At 38.5% G+C, this 21,024-nt stretch overlaps 1 protein-coding gene across 1 annotated transcript in view; it reads left to right on the plus strand.

The window, feature by feature from the left end:
* The first annotated feature begins 1,804 nt into the window (after positions 1–1,804).
* FGF10 (fibroblast growth factor 10) overlaps positions 1,805–21,024 on the plus strand; it is an 80,956-nt gene continuing 61,736 nt past the window's right edge. The window contains exon 1 of the mRNA XM_004265945.2: positions 1,805–3,481. Within this exon, the coding sequence (XP_004265993.1) occupies positions 3,160–3,481 (322 nt within the window). The 5' untranslated portion in view covers positions 1,805–3,159. The remainder of the gene's footprint in view (positions 3,482–21,024) is intronic.

Below are 21,024 nucleotides of genomic sequence, written 5' to 3' on the forward strand. Positions count from 1 at the left end.
TCTCACTTAAATGTCTGAACAACTTCTTCTACTGGAGAAGAAAGTTGGTAGATGTGTGTGTGTGTGAAAGAGAGACGAGAGAGTGTGTATGCGTGAGAGAGAGAGACAGAGACAGAGAGAGACAGAGAGAGACAGAGAGACTACTTTCGAGGTTTGGGGTGGGGGGTTGTCTATTATGAGTTAAAAGAATTGAAATGATCTCAAGCTGGCACCAATACTGTTGGTGCCCAGTGCAGAGAAACCTCAAAATAATAACTTTTCATGGCAGGATTTTTATTGTACGGTTTCATCAAACATATTTTTATTTTCAAAAAAATATGTAGGTTTAATTACTTGTCAATTCAAACATTTGGATTCAGCTGAACAACTGGGCTGAAACTATTTCCTTAGAAACACTACACTCTTTTTTAGGCATTTTTCAGCTCAGGTATAAAACAGTGAACTAGAAAATTGAAATTAGCACTGTGAGTTTATTTTTAAATATCCATGCTTTAATGAAAGAACCAGACTTGTTTGACATATGCTCTTTATTTGCTTAACTCTCCAATTAATAGCTACAGAAATCAGAGCTAATTACATTGAATATAAAAATCTACTGTGTGTACCACATTGTCAAAGTCTTCTGAATAAGCATTGCAATGGTTTATAAATAATGCAGTTAAAATCCTGATTCTAGTATTAAAATGTTCTGTTTCAAAGGCTCTGAATGCACAGGAAACTATAAGAGCACGGTGTAAAGTCATTTTTCAAGTCACCAAACAACATAATTAGGCAATATTCCTAAAGCCCATTTCCAAAGGTAGATTTTTAAATTTCTTTGTCTTTTCTCCTGTTCAATGAAGACTGAGACCAAATGCACATTGCAGGGACTCTGGTTTGTAGCATATACACAAGCTCGCCTGATTAGTTCCCTCCGAATTACAGTTGCAGAGGTCAAACTCCCAAGTTCACCTTGAAGTGATTCATCCTCTTAGGATAGCTGCCTAAAAATTAGGTTGAACCATATGAAACTGCCACTTTTGAAGGTCAAAAACCATAAAATACTGGCAATTTCACATGCTTCAACATAACACAAAGGTCCAACTGCCTTACAGAACATAAATACTTTATACCAATACATCTTCAGTCACTTCTTCCAGTCAGGCTGTCCCTAGTTTAGAGTAATTCTTAAAGAGACTCTCTAGGAATTCTTACTAAGATTGGAACGGATTATCACAGTATCTCCTTCTTTGTGCCTCTTAATCCTTGGCAAAGGCTGCCTAGCCAGGGACTTGATTCTGTCTGTACCTGAGACATGAGCAAGTTTATTAGCAATGAAGGAGTTTCAGGGTGGTGAATGTGAAAAAGAGAGGGAGACTGGTGGTACAGTTATTTTATAAAATAGAGCCCTTTAAACATTAAAATTTGAAGACAGAAGAAAGAAAATACCTCTTGACGGCAAAGTGCAAAGGAAATTGCCTAGGAACCAGCAGAATATTCGGCAAAATCGTATGGTTAAATCTTCACAATCTCAATAAAGTGAGTTCGCTTTGAAGTGCACGCGTTATTCTGTAAACGACCCTTGTTAGCTATCAGAAATCGGTCATTTCGGTCCCTGATTTCATTTGCGCCGAGAGAGGCGACTTTTAGGGGTGGTGATAAATCTCCCTGAGCTTAAAAGTCAGAGAGGGCCAAAGTGTGAACTTTTTACTTCAGCAAAGGAAGCGAGAAATCAGTGATTCATTAAAGCAGAGACCTCCTTGGAAGCTGGCAGAAGAGGAGGAAAGGAAGCTAATTATGTCTTCCTTTTCTTTGCTCGCTCCCACCAGTTTATAATCTACTGCCTTGGAGGGTTTATCCTCAGCATCTTCTGTTTTCTCCCTCAGCCCTCCCCTGCTTCTGCGAGCGAGGGGGGAAAAAAAAGTCAGCCAAACCCCAGGCTCCAGGTGGCTCTCAAGTACTTCACTGCCAAAAGGAAAAAATAAATAAAAAATCCTATACTGGAAAACAAGTGAGAAAGGGGCTCCCCAGAGGGGATTGGTTCAGACTGGAAGACAGCAAAACTCGGAAAGCGTGAGGATACTGCTCGCTCCGGTGACCAGCGCTGCGAGCACAAGGACGCTTTCGCAGCAATTAGCCCAAGCTGGAGGCGCTGGCGGAGGCTGCAGGCTGCGGCGGCCCGGGTGGCGAGGAAAGGACCCGCAGCCCCCGAGCCCCAGGCAGAGGCATCGCGCTCCCTTCTCCTGGCTCCCCTGCTCTCCCCACTCCCTGCCCCCTCCCCCTCCCTCTCCTCGGCGTTCCCAGCAGCCGAGGGTTTCAGATGTCCCACCGCCGTTTGACCCCCTTTCCCCCCGCCCGCCCCCCGCTTCTCCACCCCTGCAAATGAGGTTTGGCCAGCAGAGGCAGAGCCCACCTCTGGCTTAGAATCACTGACATTTAGACTCCAGGCTTCAACCTGTTTACAAGCGGGCTTTCCAAAGGAAGGGGGGCGGCGGGGGGAGGGAAATAGGGCCAAACAAAACACCAACCGCCATCCCCTCCAAACAAGAAGTGACTTTCTGGAGGCTTCAAATCAACAGGCACCACCAAAAAGAGAAAGCAAGAGGGGGAAGAGAACAACGGCGACCGGGCAGCTGACTCCAGTTCTGACAACTCAAAGGGACTCACTTTTAGAACTGGCCAGCAAGCTGGGGCTGTGCGGAGAGGGACCAGAAGGTGCCAACCGCAGAAGGGCGCAGATACCTCCCCCAGCCTCCCACCCCAGCCCCTTTGGGTTTTGTTCACCGTGCTGTCATCTGTTTTTCAGACCTTTTTCTGCATCTAACATGGTGAAGAAAGGAGTGAAGAAGAGAACAAAGTAACTCCCGGGGGAGCGAAGATCGAGGGTTACCCACACCACGACGGCCACCACCAGCTCCTGCTACTGCGGCCACCCACGTCCACATTCACCGGGAGACCGAGGGGCGCGCGGCAGCGGATCCGAGAAAGGAGCGAGAAGAGGCAGCCGGCCCTTCCGAGGAGTTATGGATGTTGGTGCTTTCACTTCTGGCCAGATCCGAGCCCAGAGGGAGCTAACCAGCGGCCGCCACCTCCAGCTGTCTCCTTGCCTCGCACCAGGTCTTACCGTTCCAGTATGTTCCTTCTGATGAGACAATTTCCAGTGCCGAGAGTTTCAGTACAATGTGGAAATGGATACTGACACATTGTGCCTCAGCCTTTCCCCACCTGCCCGGCTGCTGCTGCTGCTTCTTGTTGCTGTTCTTAGTGTCTTCCGTCCCTGTCACCTGCCAAGCCCTTGGTCAGGGCATGGTGTCACCAGAGGCCACCAACTCCTCTTCTTCCTCGTCCTTCTCCTCTCCTTCCAGTGCGGGGAGGCATGTGCGGAGCTACAATCACCTCCAAGGAGATGTCCGCTGGAGAAAGCTCTTCTCTTTCACCAAGTACTTTCTCAAGATTGAGAACGGGAAGGTCAGCGGTACCAAGAAGGAGAACTGCCCGTACAGTAAGTAACAAATGCGCGCTCCCCTCCTTCCAATTATCCACCCCACCCCACGGAGGGGGGGGGGAATCTGTTCCAGATGTGGCCAGCTAAATATTTACGTCCCCAACTCCTGTAAAATGATTAAGTGGAATACTTTCACACTAAATCACCCCCCCCCCCCCGGGTGTATACATTGCGCCGCCTAACCCCCTCCCCGTAGCGCGCTCCCTCCCACCCCCCACCCAGGCTCTTTGCCACCCTGCCCGCCCCGTCTCTCTGGCTTGTCACTCGCGGGACCACGCAGGGCGCCCAAGAGTTGTTGCAGTGCATAGATGCCCCTCTCTGTCTCCATCGCCTTTCCCCACCTCACCCCAAGGTCTCCTTTCCCTCCCTTCTGGAAATGGCTCAAGTAAACACATTTTGTTCTTTTGGCTGGCAATCTTATTAAGAGTTTCAGGACAGTTTCCTCAAGCTGAAAATAATTATCCGCTGTCAATTATAGGGACTTTATGGGAACTTTATTTAAGAAAGAAAAGTCAATTTCACTCTCCCCCACCCCCATCCCTTTACCCTACCACCCCTCTAGATAGGAGCAAAAGCATTTTTCTGGTTTTGATTTTTTTTTTGGTCCCTCATGTTGGTTTGAGTGATTGCAGTCCATGAAGTTAGCTTTTCAGGCACCACCGCTGCTATTTGTCTTCTGCCTGCCTTCTCTCTTGGTAACATGATGCTCATGTCTGCATTGTCAATAGCATATGCGCTGCTTTGTGGTGTCCTGTTGTACTCGTTTCTTCTCAAACCTCTCATATTGCAGAGCCATAGTACTACAGCACTGTAAACATCTGGGACTGGAGTCACACAGACCTCACACAAATTTCATTGTCATTCTTTTATTTTCAAAGTAAAAGTCATAAGTCTGTTTCCATGGTGTTGGTTTATCCCATAGGATGAGGTTTTCACCTCAGTACAAATTATGCTCCATCCTTGGATTTCTTGCCTTTTTCCTTTCTCCCTCCCTCTTTCCTTCTTTAGCTCTTTCTCTTCTTTCTTTCTTGCAGGGATGTGGGTTGGGTAGGGGGAGGGAGAACCAGAAGAGGAGGAGTGAACATTGTGTCTCTTCCTGAATCAGTCCAGCAAAGCCAGATTACTCTGTTGGCTTCCTTTCCTGCTTACTTTCAAGTGGTGAGACTTATTCATCCTCTATTGATTGCAATTTGAAAGGATCCCTGAGGCTATGTAATGGCACACTGAAGACAATAACATTTAAACATCTTTAATGACCATTTAGCATTATCTCAAAGGTGGTTCCAAGTCACCTTTTCAAAGGATTTTTTTGTGTCAGTTGTTTGGGAATTCCAAGCATATATTTGCTAGCTAACTTAAATACATGAGTCATATACTTCATGATTCCTTAGCCCAGAAAGTATCTGGTATTAATGGGAAAGACAGTTAAGAAGAACTTAGCATTATCTTTTTAAAATAAAGATTTACAAGAAATAAGACATATTTCTTACTTGGGGACTCACATACCTTCAACATTAACTTCTGTTCCTCCTCAGCTGCTATTTCCATTTACTAAAATTAACAATATGTTTACAAGTAATAAAAAAGATTTGTGTAAGTGTTTTAAAGTATTCCATTTGATGTTTACTACCAGAGATGTACCTATAGTCCATTACCTATATTTTTTCCATTCTTATTCATAAGAAGTGGCTGAAGTAATGTCATTTTTTTTTTTTTGCTCCAAAGTAACTTGTTACCTGAATTTATTAGATATGATGTATAGATGTTATGGTTATTAATTTAAAATTTTAATACTTTTATTCACTTCTAAAACACAAGAGTTGTGATATCATCCAGGTAGGACGATGGGGAAGAAGTGGCCCAAACACTTACTGAAGAGTGAGCTGGGAGATAAAAAAAAAAAAAAATTCACAGGGACTGAAATTCTTTGTATTTTTAGTTCATGGAAATAACTCAAAGAAATATAATAAAATTTCAGAGTGTTAACCTTGAGCAAATTTTTTTTTACACTAACTTGACTTTGCTATTGCTGTATTTTAAGTGTCTTTATGATGTGATGTAAGGAGCAATCTATAGTGGTTTATTTATGCAACTTAAATTACCATTTTCTAAAATAATGATCACTGTGTGATTAACCATTTAGCAAATGTTTTCCAGTGTACACATTAAAATATCTTTTTACAGTAAGAATTATCTGCAAAGAGAAAAGTATATGATTTTTATCGTGTAAAAACAAGTGTGGAAAATTTTCATCCTGTTTAAAATATACTAATACGTCTTCCATGTGATAAATGATAACTAATAGTCCCTGTTAAAATTATAATATCATATAGTAATGCAATCGTAATCAATGGTTGAAAATGAAAGGGGGTGGAGCTTGCTATGTTAAATAATGTCAAACCATAAATAATTTAGGTTTTCCAAGAACATCTGTATCAAGACATAGCAAGTGAATAGTAGAGGTTGAAACAGCTTTCATTTCACATGTGGCTGGGTAATCAGAATGCTGCTACAGTTTCCAGCTGGACTGATTCAGCTGAACTACATGGTATCATTAAGATATTGTCTAAATGTTGCATAATTACATGAGAACAAACTTTTGCTATGCCTACAGGGTAACCAGCCAGCCAGCCCACCAAATGGTAGCCTGTTAAATATTAGGGTATCTAACCTCTGAAGAGTGTCAGTTCCTTGTCCAAAAACCACATTTCAGTGACATTTTCCTAAACAAGTTATTAATTATTCTCAATACACAAAGCTGTTCTTTTAAGGTTTGCTTATTTGAAGCTTAATTTTCTCTGTTACTTTTGACCCTAGTATTACTGCTGCTAAAATACAGTAACAGCTTATCTAAGAGGTTACATGTTTGTGATGGTCCTGGGTAATTAAACAACTGTTTTACTGGCTTTTTGCCAGCAAAATGCTAACAAAAGAGAAGTAAGGAAATCACCCTTGAGCACTGAAAAATCATTTTTAACTTCTACCTCCAAAGTTGGTTCCCAGAAATTGGATGGTTCTAAAAATATTACATGTGCTAGAGAAACTCTTCTCCATTTTGAGTGATTATTATAAATTTTTAGGGGTGGGGTATTTTTTGTTTGCTCCTTTGCCATTATATGAGAGTAGAATAAAGGGAGCAGTGATGAATTATGTTTCTCCTGCTAGAAGTCTGAGAAAGCTTGAATAATTTAGAATCGCTGTGGCGTATCTGTCACTAGATATGCTCGGGCTCATTTAGGTTTGTTATATCATTCTTTACATCTAGAGCTTTGCCCTTGAAACATTACCACTCGTCTCCAGTTCTGGCCTACTAGAAAGGCTGGATACAGCTGTTAGGTACCCGTGCAACTGGAACCAGTGGACTTATTTCTGGATGTGAGTAAAACAGCTGTGGGCTACTCCCCTGATTGTCACGTATAGAAAAGGGGAGTCTAGTGAAAAGAATATGTATCCCTAAACTTGAGAGAGTCAAGGATAGATACTCTCAAAATGGAAAGCCACAGTGCTTATGAGTCTTTTCAGGAAAGGAGTATGTGAGACATTAGAGAAATCAGTGTGCACTGAGTATGCAGTATGTGCCCTATTTCTTTAAATACATATCTCATTTAACACTCATAATAGTTCTGTGATTTAGATAGGACTATCCACATTTTTCAAATATGAAAACTAACCCTGAAAAAAAGTAAATTAAAAAAAAAAAAAAAAAAAAAAGTAAATTACCCAAGGTCATTCAACTAGAAACTGACAGAGCCAGATTAAAGCCCAAGTCGATTTGGTTTTATCATTACTTATTTCTTCTACCTCGCTACTACTGACAACATTGCTGTCGATATATCAGAAGTAGACACCACAAAACTCTAAAAACCAAAGTATCCAGATCCTTAATTGCTTTTTGCTATGCACACCAACTGTTCATCAGAAGGAAATTGGAAAAGCAATAAAATGACAGTGGAACAGAGTGAGTATGTTAAAGTTATTATTGTAGGTATCTGCATGTTATCAGACAATGTTAGTGCATTCTCTGGGTGAAATCTCTCTTTTGATATTACATTTGAGAATATAACTGCTCATGGACACACAATGTACACATACATCCATCTCACAGAAGGCATTAGGAATACATGACTAAGAAAAATCCAGGAATATCATTGTATATAGTAATTGTTTACAGCTGAGGGCCAAATGTTTAATTGTTCCCACATGTAATAAAACAATTTGATTGTAAGTACAAGTGTGAAATTGGGCTGCTGAAGAAACTTCTGATGTATGACTCTAAAAGGAGCAAATCTTAGAGACCTGAAGCTTTAAAATGACTCCGCAAATCAAAAAGGTATTCCACCACATAGAAATGACTGATTATTGTCTTGTAAATAAGGTTTACATTATTACTTTTTAATCAGGACTAGAGCTTATTTTAGGAAATTAAATAAGAAAATAATTTTTGAGGAAAATAAGGACTTGAACATTATCTCCTAATAAATATACAACAGTTTTCTGGGAAGAAAAACCTATATAAAACTTATGGCTTCCACTGGTGTCTTATTTAAGTTGTGGTTGTTTCTAGAGCTTGGTTGCATAATTTATAACTGGCAGCATTTAATCATGAGGATCGAGGATTTATGAAGGTGGAAGGCACTATTTAATGTTTACATGACACTGTCCTGTTACCTTTACTGCATTCCTACCATATGGACCCTCCACTTTGATGGATTTATCATAAATCCATTAAAAATGCACAATTACAGAGAGTTTCCTCTTTATAAACCTGATTTATAACCATCTACTACAAGAAACTCAAGAAAACAGTTGGCAGAAATCACATGCCAATACTGGAGTATGAGAATTCAGAGACACCAATCTCTAGCTCTTGAGTATTTTAGTAATCTATTACCGAAAGGCATGCACCATTCTTTAAAAACAGGTGTTTTCAAAATGATGTTTAAGCACAGAGCTTAAAAGAAGAAGAATTGTGCCTTATACAATGAAGGAAACTCCACTGCATGCATTTTTCCTCTACAATTTTACTACCCAGTTTAGAGCGAAAAGCCTTACTCCAGTTCATTTCTTCATTTTTTAATGAACTTATGGTAGAACCTGAATGAGCACTTTAAATTCCTACACAATTACCTTAATGTTCAGAGGCAAACCCCATTTATTATCCAAACGTCTGACTTTCCACAAGCCAAAATGTTGGAAAAAAGTTGACGGCTCATTTGAAATGGAGCTAATGTTCCTCACATTTATGAGCTGCCTATGAATATCTCCATCTTTCCTAAGCCTTAAATGTCTGTACACTTATCCAAAATTGCAGTACAAATGATATTTCTTTATTATGCTTCAGAAGGAAGAATAATACATGCGTATTAGTTCAAAGTGATTTTAATCTATCTTAACATTAATTCTGTGAACTTTGCAATGAAGAGTAATTCAGATGACGTTTTTAGTATTACTGTTCCAACATTTGTCAGCATTAATAGTTGATGTTTGCTTAGTGTAAGTAAAACATTAGCATTTCCCTCCCAGAAATTAAAGTTCTCCTTTAATTTTCCAGTAAAATTGGGCATAAGATTTATGATAATTTTAATACAGTTTTATTACAATCTAGCAGAGTAATGAAACTCATTTTGTCTCAAGCTTTTTATGCAGAAGTATCTTAATTTTTCATGTATTGATATATTGCAATGTTTTAAGATCATTTACCTTTGCCATTTGACAAATGGTGTTTGTTACTTGGCTTTGCAGATTAAAAATATTTACTTTTCATAATTGGGACTTGTTCTTTCAGTGCCTATTACCTCTACCTGTGCTGGTCAGTCGGTATAACAAGTGATAACCTAGAAATGTGCCTTATAAAATTAGTGTAAGAAAATATACCTGCACCTTGAGAAGCCACCAGTGACACTCTGGTACCGAATTAATGAATAAAATGTGTCAATGTTTTACAGAATTAGTTTAAAACCAAGTATTTATTTAGTACAGATTTTGCACAAATAGAAAATTTCAAGATATCTAAAAGGGAGCTGGGTCACCCACAAAATAATGACCTTAAAGATTTCCTTGCTTTTAAATCAGGTCAGTTGTATTCTTTCTTTGAACGCTATGTCCTAATTGGAACAATAAATCAAAGGTGACACTCAGAGTAGATTCCCATGTAAGGTGGACAACTGGACAGTGACTTTTTACTGCTGCTAACACGTGCATCCAATTACCATTTGATAGATTCATGGTGCTGGCAGTAAAGTATTGCCTCATTTTATACTTCACCTAATAATTCTTCAGCCTAAACCTGTCTACCTTTACCTATATCTAATCTGTCAGTATGTGTGTTATCATTAATGAGGAAGTTTCAAATGTTTGGCATGCTTCCTACAATGAGCAATGACATTAAGATATTAATGAATCATTTAATTAACCATAACAGATGAGGTAAAATATTAAGTCAATATATCCCCAACTTCACGTAACTGTCAACTAAATATAACCTAATAATTTCACTACAGTGATAACTTAATTATGAATAGCAGGGTTTAACTGGAACTTAATTCTAAAGAGCAAAATTAAGAACTTTAAAAATATTATTAACTTTAATAATTCTAATTAATTAATCCTAATTGCAAAATTAAGAATTCTTTTAAACAGGCATTTTTCCATAATAATTATTAGTTCCTATCATCATTATTCTTTTCTTTCAAGGACCTTACGTTAACATGTTTTACTGATAAACATATGTGTTAGCTCATCCTTAACCTTTTTTGAAGCACTGCCCCTGTTTGGGGATAACTTGACATATTCATAGAATCTACAATTCAAGACCCATCAGCTGCTTTCTAATAGTTCTATCTTGAGGCAGTTATACGTCTGAAATAGCAGCCATCTGAGGCATTGTGAATCCCTGATATTTTATCACCCCTTCACCACTTCATTATTTTCTCCTCCTTTTCTTTTCTTTTTTTTTTTTTTTTCTTTTCCCTCATGTCTAAACCCCTTACATACCACTTAAGCAAGAGAAAGTCATCCATTATCATTCCTTAGCATCCCATGTTACATTTAGAACCAGTAGCCTAGCTGTTTTTGGATGTATCACTTGGGCACATCAACAACCAAAACATGTAGTTTATATTCTATGCAAAAAAGTCTTCAGCAATGCAAATTCAACATACTCCACCAGGTGCCTCTTCTCATTTTGAATCTCCAGTGAAGTCCCATTATCCCAGCACTCAGGCCAATTTCTTAAAGCTTTGCCTTTCGTGAACTGGGCAAACCACGAATAAGCACCTTCTGAGAATGGATGCTGATTGTCTAGTTACTAAACCATCAATCTGCATTTTCCCTTCAGGTTAAATATTCTGTTCCCAGTAACTCTCCCTACACATTCATTTCACCTTTCTTCTAAAAGCTGTTTCAGTATATGCAACACTTACTAATTACTTTGTCAATTTTCTGACCTTTTTGCATTTGTCTGGACTCCTATAAGAGAAAGAAAGTGAAGATGATTTAAGAAATCAAATAATTATTTTACTTCTTTTTGAAGTCATCGTTTACTTCAAAAAGATGAACACTAATTTGGAGGTCTTTAATATTTCCAACTTCCAGAACCTCACTTAGATTATAAAGCTTCTCTGTACACCCCTGCCAACTGTAGCTCTTTAAAATGAAACGAATGTTCTCATTTTAATACTGGTTATCAAAGGGGAAAAATGTAAAACGTACATGCATGTGTATTTCAGGTTGACCAAATATAGAAATGCACATAGCTTTATTAGAAAACACTGAGACACTGACAGGAGTTAAAATTTAAATTCATAGCATATGTGTATTCACATACTTCTCTCAAGAAAGAACCTTTTGGCACTGATTGCTGAACTAGATTTATTTTTATTATATGCAGAATCTGACTATTTACGTATGTTAGATTGGTTTGTTACTGTAATAATAATTAAAAGCCAAGCTTCTTTTTACAGTTTGTTTCAAATTATATAGATAGATCGATACAGATATAGACAGATGGATTTCCATCTATCTATAGGGATAGCTTTGATTTATTGATAGAATTATTAAAAGAAAAATTAATATTCTGCAACATGAGGAAACATGACACTAATTTTTACACTATTTATGATCTGAAGTGAGATATATTTACAATGTTATTAATAACAGTAATTAGCAATGTAGCAAGCCAGATTTCTAGGGCATTTTTGGAATGTCTCTATAGAAGGATGTGATTCCACAAAGATGAAGAGAAAAAGTGCTAGGGATATTAATCAGATTATGGTATAAAAAGTTGGCGAATGAAACTACATAAATGCTTTAAAGCTGAAGCAAGAGAGATGGTAAACATATAATTAGAATGTTAGAAGCCAGAGGAAAAGCAGAAAAGGCCATAGAGCATTTAGACATAGACTGTGAAAGGAGGAGGAGATGCTTTGCTGGAGTGATGAAGACAAGGGTTTTGAACTCTCAGGAAGGAGATCAAGCTAATGAGTAGCACTGCAAAAGGGCTGACATGACAAGAAAGGTGTGAGGGAAATATAACCCAATCCCTGGCATTCAACTGGATGTTAAATTAACTGAAATGAGAACCTGTGATCTAAAAGGAATCCCACAGAAGTAATCGCAGCCACGGTATCAGAGCAAGGAAGGCTAAATCTGAGTTCCTGCTAAAGAGGCAGAAGGGTAGAGGGGTTAAAAGTGTGGGCTTTGATTAAAAGTGATTACAATTATGGGCCTGGATCAAAAGTAAGCTTTGTAGACACAGAAGTGGGTGCATTTGAGGCTCCAAACTGCCAGACAATAGTGTATCACTTGGGCAAGTTGTCATCAGTAAAACAAGGATATTAACAATACCTATCTCTCTTTTCTACATGGTAGAGATTAAATGAGATCATTTATTCATTCAACAGAAATATACTAAGTGCCTGCTTTGTGTCAGATACTGACTGACACTTAAATACATGCTGAACAAAGATGCTGGTTTTGCTCTGTCAGAGCTTCACTCTACAGACAATATCAAAAAAAACAAACAAATAAAGAGATATGTGATGAAAAATTGGGGTAACTGTATGGAAAACAAGCAGGGCACTCTAACAGAAAACAGTTGGGAAGTATTCTAGGCTAGAGAAGCCTTTTGAAGATGGGAGGTAGGAGGAAGGGAACAGCATGGGGAGAGTTTGGTACATCCTCCAAGAAGTACAGAAAAGGCACACTGAGCCTGGGGTTTGGTGAGAAGTTTGGAGAAGTTGAAGTTAGTGTTTGTAGTAGCTTAACGGTGCTCTCATCAGATGGGTATTATATAAGGGAAAAGTAAATGTGATGCTTCTCTTATTTCAAGGGAAAGTATCAGGAAAGCAACCAGCAGATTACTTGATGAAGTGGAAACTAAAACTATTAGAAAAAAGAAGGAATGAGGAATGCACTTGGCATTTTTTAAAAAACAGAAATATTAGAACACCTGAAATAATTTAAGGTTTGGAATTGTAGTATCCATAATGTTCTGAAGTTTGGGGGAAGCATAGAGTTTCATTAAGAGACTAGTAGCAGACATTTGAAAATTGAAGATGAGGAGAGAGTGAAGAACTAAAAATAAAGAATAGAAGGTAACAAATGTGTTCAAGGACAGAACAATAAAAAAGAACAAAAGAAAGAAAAACAACAACAAAATAAGGACAAAACAGGTAACCATGAAGACTAGAAGAAGACAGATTACTGCATGAAAGGAAAAAATAAAAGTGACTCAATTTTTAAATATTTCAAAATAAATCTTATATTTCAAGTTATGATATGGTTTTGAACCAGGATTATCACAGATGCTCAGCTTTCAGGATATTCTGTAGTTAAACTTGTTTCTCATCCCATGACTGTGAGCTTTTTGGCCCATACCCTCAAAGGGTTTGCAATCTAGAGATAGAGACAGATCTTCCCAGGCGGCTGGAAGGTAATATAAGGCAGTTTATACTAAATTCCAAAGAAGCAGGGTGGAATTTAAGTAAACAGCAACCTGTAACTGAGGGAGGGATGAATGACAAGGGGAGTATCACCCTGAGGATAAGGGACTCCAGATAGAATTAGATAAGAAGAAAGGAGTAAGAATATTCTAAAAGAAGGCACAGAACCTTACATGAAGTTTTCAGGAAACAACAGGCAGGCCACTGGGGTGGAGCAGAATTTACAAATTGGTGGGTATCTTATGAAATACAAAGCAAAATACACTAGAATGTGTCATCACGTGAGAGGGAAGTATGTAAATATACTTAGATTTGAGGACTTAAGTTCTCTGCTAAAATATTACCCTCATATAGTTTGCATTTAAAATCGGCCTTCTCTATTTTATATTTGCTTTACTTTTTGAAGTAAAGAAAAAAGAGAAGGCAGAGAGATATTTGAAAAGGGTATAAATTACAGTATAATTGACATAACCTAAAAATATTAAAACTGTAGCTTGATCTGACAAAAAAACCCAGAACTACTTTCATACTAGGGACATGAAAAAGTAGTTCCTGTGATCTATACCAAATGGCTTCATCTTTAGCATTCCTGATTTGCTAAATGATCACTACTTAAAATTTTAAAATAGCTCCTCCTGCAGAAGTTCTTAACTTACACATATCCCTGGGAAGGGGTTTTACAACTTCACAGCAGATTCCCAAAGGGAACTACTGAGGCATCAATATTACTTGCTCCACCTGTATATTTTTTCTTGTCATTGCCATTCTAAATTGTCTCAGATTTACTTCGTTTAGGTGATTAGGGAAAAAAAAAATCGACTACAGCTCTTTTTCTTGTGAAAGAGTATACTTAAGTCTTTTAAGGGAGCAGGCTGCTGACAGCATATATGCAACTGCATCCACTATTAAGACCGTGAGCTTTGCAGACAAACTTCTTGATGTAGAATCTGGGTTCTAAAACTGCATAGTTGTGTGGCCTTGGACAAAGGACTCCCAGGGACTTGATCTGTGCAACTGTTAAGTGAGGATAATAATATCACCTACCTGATCACTGTTAGAAGGATGAGTTTGTAAATTTACAAATGAGACTATAAATGTAAATTTCTCAATATAGGGCCTGTCACATTTTAAGAGTTCAAAAATGTTAGCTCTTATTACTGTTTTATGCTGTGACTACTGTGTTGTTTTTAATAATCCCATTTTCTGAAAAGACCCCTAAGTCATAAGATAATAAAAAATTAAACAGAAAAGTGATATCATATACCACCTTACTTTATTTTATAGTTTATAAAGAATTCTAATGTTTTCATCAGTTGGATTGTAGAAAAATTCTGTGAAATGGGTAAAAGAGTCACTGTTACCCCCATACTATCTTTAGATGAGAAGACTGAGTCTAAACGTTATGGTGCCAGACTGAAGTTATATAGTTACCATACATGAGGCAGAATTCAAACCTAGGACAGCCTTGGCTAGGGTGACCTTCCATCCCGGTTTGCCTGGAGCAGTCTCAGATGCGCCTCTTGTTCTGGCATGTTATCAGTAGCAGCCTATTCACTCTTAAAGTACCGCATTACAAAATCACCCTAGTCTTAGCCATTCTGATCTGTGTAAGGCACAAATCTACACAAGCCAGTTCTCTATGAAATACTTCAGTTTCTTCCCAGTACCCTCAAAATAATAACTTCATCTCTTTGCATGTCATGTAAAGCCCTCACCCCCACCTCCTTTCTTACTACACTCCCCATCACAGACATACTGAGTTGATTTTAGCTCCCGAACATACCTTGTTCCCTCACATGCAGCCTTTGCACACACTCCTAGGTCTGGCTGGAGTGATTGATGTTCCTGCCCCTTGTCCCCTTTCTTTCAGGTCTCAGTTAGATGTCATCTCTAGGAAACCTTCCTGACCACTCTACTGACTCCACCGAACCCAACACTCAGTATCTAGTATTTTAACACAATCTCACACTTGATTAATTTACCCACCTAGTTTCCTCATACACAGAGAGCTTGTTGAGGGTGAACACTGTATGCATCACACCGACCTTTGCCTGCCAGCCCTTAATATACTGTCTGGAATATAATGGGTCCTCTCTATATGTTTATTAGATAAATTTCTCTTTTTAACCACGTGTCCTTGAGCCAAGACACTTAAGACTTTCTTTGGTCTCGTCACCTGGTCTGGAAAGTGTGATTAACATATTACCCACCTGAAAAATGCGGTTGAAGTAAATTATCTTTTAAAATTCCATTGAGTTCTAAGTTCTACAATTCTGAGAATTTAGAAGATAAATCAGGCCTCATTACTTAACTAAATGCTAAATACTTGCATTTATACAAACTTCCGAATGAAAGTTTGTGTAATCCTTGAAATGGGTTGTTTCCCATATTTCTCCTATTTGCCTCAGGTTACTACTGACTGTTCAGTAGAGATACATGATGAATTTACTCTCTTTTAAAATTGATGCTGACTATGGGATAGTTATTTATAGCTTCAGAGTTGTATTTGGGTTCTGGGGTAATTTGGTGACAATTAAGAAATGAGCACTTCTTGGTGATTCATTTAGAGAAGAACATACTGCAAAAGAGTGGGAGTAAAGAGATATGGTTCATGGCTTGGTTGTGTCAAAACATTTGCTGTGCAATCAGACACATCATTTACTTTATCTTGGCCTCAGAAACTTAATCTATGAAATGAGTATATTAAACCAAATACAATTATTAAAATATTTTTGTTCAATCGTTTCCAAGGTTAAGGACTGGTTTCTAGGAGCATACCTATTTTAGGAGATAATAACTATAGTATGCTGAAAAACAGTCACCCAAAGATATCAGGTCCTAATCCCCAGAGTATGTGAATGTGACATTTATATGATAAAATTTTTGCAGATGTAATAAAGTTAAGGATCTTGAGATGAGGAAACCATGCTGCATTATCAAGGTCAGTCCTAAATGCTATCACTTGTTCTTATTATAAAAGAGAGACAGGGAGATTAGACCCACAGGGTGATTAGATAGCAGAAGGCACTTTGATGATGGAAGCAGACAAAGAGAGACATAAAGATGCAAAGCTCTGGCTGTGAAGAAATAGGAGCCAAGAGCCAAGGAATGTGGCTATAGAAGCTGGAAGAGGAGGAAACCAGATTTTCTCCCTAGAGCCTATGGAGGGAGCTTGGCCCTACTGATACCTTGAATTGGGCCCAGTGAAACTAATATTAGGCTTCCAGCCTCCAGAACTGTGAAGGAATAATTTCTATTGTTTTAAGACACCAAATTTGTGATAATCTGTTACAGCAGACACAGGAAACCAGCACAGGTTTTGATACCTCAGAGTGGGGTGCTGCTATAGCATATACCTAAAACTGTGGAAATGACTTTGGAACTAGGTAATGAGTATGGGCGGGAAGTATTTTGAAGCACATGATAGAAAAAGCCTAGATTGCCTTAAATGTACTTTTGGGAGAAATATAGATATTAAAGGTCCTTTGGTGAGGCTCAGAAGGAAGTGAAGAGCACAGTAGAGAAAGCCTGTGTCATCTTAGAGAATACCTGTATCTTCATAGAGAGAATGTTGGTAGAAATAGAAATATTAAAAATGCTGCTGGTGAGAGATAGGTGAAATAGGGAGCACGTTATTAGAAACTGGAGGAAAGGAAATTCATGTTATACAGTGGCAGATACTTAGGTGAACTGTGTCTTATAATTGTGTGGAAAGCAGTAAGTGGTGAACTTGGAAATTTAAATGAGGAAGTTTCTAAGGAAAGTGTTGAAGGTGCAGTCTGGTTTCTTCTTGCTGCTTACAGTAAAACGTGAGAGGAAAGAGATAAAGTGAAGAAAGAACTGTTAAGTAAAATGGAACCAACACTTGACTGGGAACTTCTCAACTTATCCAGACTGCAAAAGATGCTAAATTAAAAGATTCATTATTCGGAAAGTATGCTCTAAAGAAAAGGCCAATGGTGTGACTGAACAGCTTATGCTAGTGCGTGTGACTGACGGGTTCCCTCAGCCATCTCAACAGAAGCAAGAAATAGAAATTATCAGAGATCTGGGGAGCACCATCTTGTCTACTGATATGAATGCCTGTGATATACACAGGAGACCCACAAAGTTTTTGAGAACGTTATATCAGCAGAAACACTGCCTGCTTGCACTGAAAGAAACTGCGATAGGACAAAATGAAGGAAAACTGTCAGACTCCCCAAATTCTACAAGCAGGAAACAGGCTGACAAAACCATTCAGCTGCAAACACATACTAGCTTTCAAGTAAAGGAAGGGTCATGGTGAGGCAGATCCTTGGGCAGAGAAGGCAGAACCACAGATGCAGAAGCAGGACCCTCCAGCCACAAAGGACTAATCCCAGGTCTTGAAACCTAATGGAATTTGTCCTGCTGGCTTTTGAAATTAGTTGGGACTGGTGACCCTTTTCTTCCTTCATTTTTCCCTTTCCCTTTTTTGTAATGGGAATGTCTGTAACACTAGAACTATGCCTTTCCCACTGTTGTATTTTGGGAATAGATACTTTATTTTCAAGTTTTACAGATCCAGAGATATAGAGGACTTTTGCCCCAATGTGGATCATACCTAGAGTTTCACCCATACTTAATTTAGGTTAGGTGATGAGACTTGGGATTTTTGAGCTCATGACATTTAAATGAGATTTTGGACTGAAATTCATACTATGATGTGTGGAAATTTGGGGGGATGTTGGGGTGGAGTGAACATACTTTATGTATGGAATGGATATAAATTTTGGTGGTCCAGAAGGTGGACTGTAGTATGCTGAATAATGACCATTCAAAGATATCAGCTCCTCTAGAGACTGTCATACTGAGTGAAGTAAGTCAGACAGAGAAAGAGAAATATCGTATGATATCACTTATATGCAGAATCTAAAAAACAAAAAAATGATACAAATGAACTTATTTATAAAACAGAAACAGACTCACAGACTTGGAGAACAAATTTATGGTTACCAGGGGGAAGGGTGTTGGGGGGGATGGATAGTTAGGGAGTTTGGGATTGACATGTACACACTGCTATATTTAAAATGGATAACCGACAAGGATCTACCGTATAGCACAGGGAACTCTGCTCAGTATTGTGTAACTACCTAATTGGGAAAAGAATCTGAAAAAGAATAGATACATGAAAATGTATAACTGAATCACTTTGTTGTACACCTGAAACTAACACATTGTTAATCAACTATACTCTAATATAAAATAAAAATTTTAAAAACAAACAAAAACAAAGATATCAGGTCCTAATCACTGAAATGTGTGAATGCTATCTTATGTAGTAAAGTTTTGCAGATATGATTAGATTAAAAATCTTGAGATGAAGAGATTGAGATTATCCTGGATTATCCAAGTGAACCCTAAATACCATCACAAATGTCTTCATAAGATAGAAGCAAAGGGAGATTTGACATACAGAAGGTAGAGGGTGATTTGATGATGGAAGCAGAGAGAGATCTGAAGATACTATACCGTTGCCTGTGAACATAGAGGAAAGGCCATGAGCCAAGAAATGTGCCTCAAGAAACGTGCCTTCCTTGAAGAGGCAAGGAAGAGTTTCTCTCTGAGCGAGCCTTCAGAGGGAATATGACTCCACCAACATCTTGATTTCAGCCCGAGGAAACTGATAATGGATTTCTGGCTCCCAGAACTGTGAGAGGATACCTTTCTGTTGTTTTAAGCCACCAACTTTGTGTTAATTTGTTACAGCAGCCCTAGGAAAATAATACAGTAACCTATGACAGATTTATGTGGCCCAAATTAATGGTGATTTGACAAAAACAGTATCTTATAATAGAAAGCACTAAGCTTTCTTAGTGCTTTCTTGATTTCTTAAATCAAATAGACTTAAGTTCTAACACTTTATCCACCACTTACTACTTGTGTGACTGAGATAGGTCTCAGAGCTTCTGATTCTTCATCTGACCAATGAAGATTAAAATAATTTATCTAAAAATATCTAGAAAAGTACTAGGCTCATAATGGAACCCCATATTTTAGTTGAATCTAAATTGATGACAAGTTTAAATGACTATATATCTGTAAAACATTGTTCTAAAAATATAGTTTATTTGCACCTAGTACTTTGACTGCTGGGCACTACAGGACCAAAGGAAGAGCTCTGATTGTTTGACATAGAACCTAGCTATAAAGGTGGTCTGTTTTTCCATTGGGTTGTAAATTCAATCTGGGTTAAAGAATATTTGTTCTCTTCCTCTTCACTTGTCCAAGAGTCACTGTCCTGAAGATGTATGCTAAACCATGGGAACCTTTCCAACTTACAGTTAAGGATGATAAAAGATCTATTTTATAAATGGATAATTAGTATAATTAAAATGTAAGCAAGTGGTACTTTCTGAAATATTTCATGTTTAAATATGTTGAAGTTACTATACTTGTGCTCTCATTGAAACAATACCCTGCATCACCTATCCTCTTTCACTATGGGTAGAATTCATGCAACATCCCATGTTTAAGCCTCTCACATCTCAAAATGTTTCCATACTAGTATAACCCTCCTAAAGTTTATTATCATGACTGTTTCTGTATCTTGAAATTTTAAGGTAAGGCCTGGAAAAGCAGGATTCTAAAACTGGCATTTCCTCTTCCAGAAAATTAATTTCTCTCACAGTAATAGAAGCTATGAAGTGGTAGACAATAGATAAATGTTTTACTGTCATGTCTTAGGGTAATGGGGCTTTTTCTAAGCTGAGGCTGACAGTGGCACCTCCTAATTTAGAGTGTTATGGAGCATACTCCTTTTTATCCTTAACACTCATTGTTAACTGAGTCCTGGGGTTATAGTAATTTTGAGAAGAGAAGTAATGGTGGTGAAATGGGAAAGGTGAGTGCAATTAGGAATAGGGCTCTGGTACATGAAAACTGGGTATAAGATCTGATCCAGGACTTTCTCGAGCACAGTGAGCATGCTAACGGGGAGGATCAATCCTACCACCCCTGGACGTACTTATAGTCTCTGAAACCTGGCAAATAATATAGGTACATACAGATCTACAGCAGGCTTCTGAAACTTTCTTAGCAGTAGAATGGACAGAGAGACAGTTGGGAGTTATGGTTTGAGTTGGGAGTTATGGTTTGAGATCCAGCCCCTACCCATTTCTCTTTTTTTTTCTTTAAAGATCTATTTATTTATTTATTTAATTTTTTGGCTGCGTCAAGTCTTAGTTGCGGCACATGGGATCTTCATTGAGGCATGTGGGATCTTTCATTGCGGCACGCGAGATGTTTCGTTGTGGCGCACGGGCTTCTCTCTAGTTGTGGCGTGTGGGTTTTCCCTCTCTAGTTGTGGCGTGCAGGCTCCAGGGGGCATGGGCTCTGTAGTTCGCGGCACGCAGGCGCTCTTGTTGAGGCACTTGGGCTCAGTAGTTGTGGCGCACGGGCTTAGTTGCCCCGCTGCATGTGGGATCTTAGTTCCCTGACCAGGGATCGAACCCACAGCCCCTGCATTGTAAGGCAGATTCTTTACCACTGGACCACCAGGGAAGTCCCCTACCCATTTCTCTTAATTAAAATAAGATTCATTTTAATAAGTCATTAGAAAAGAGATTTGAAGCAAAA

This window comes from Orcinus orca, chromosome 3, assembly GCF_937001465.1.
Source record: "Orcinus orca chromosome 3, mOrcOrc1.1, whole genome shotgun sequence".
NCBI lineage: Eukaryota > Metazoa > Chordata > Mammalia > Artiodactyla > Delphinidae > Orcinus > Orcinus orca.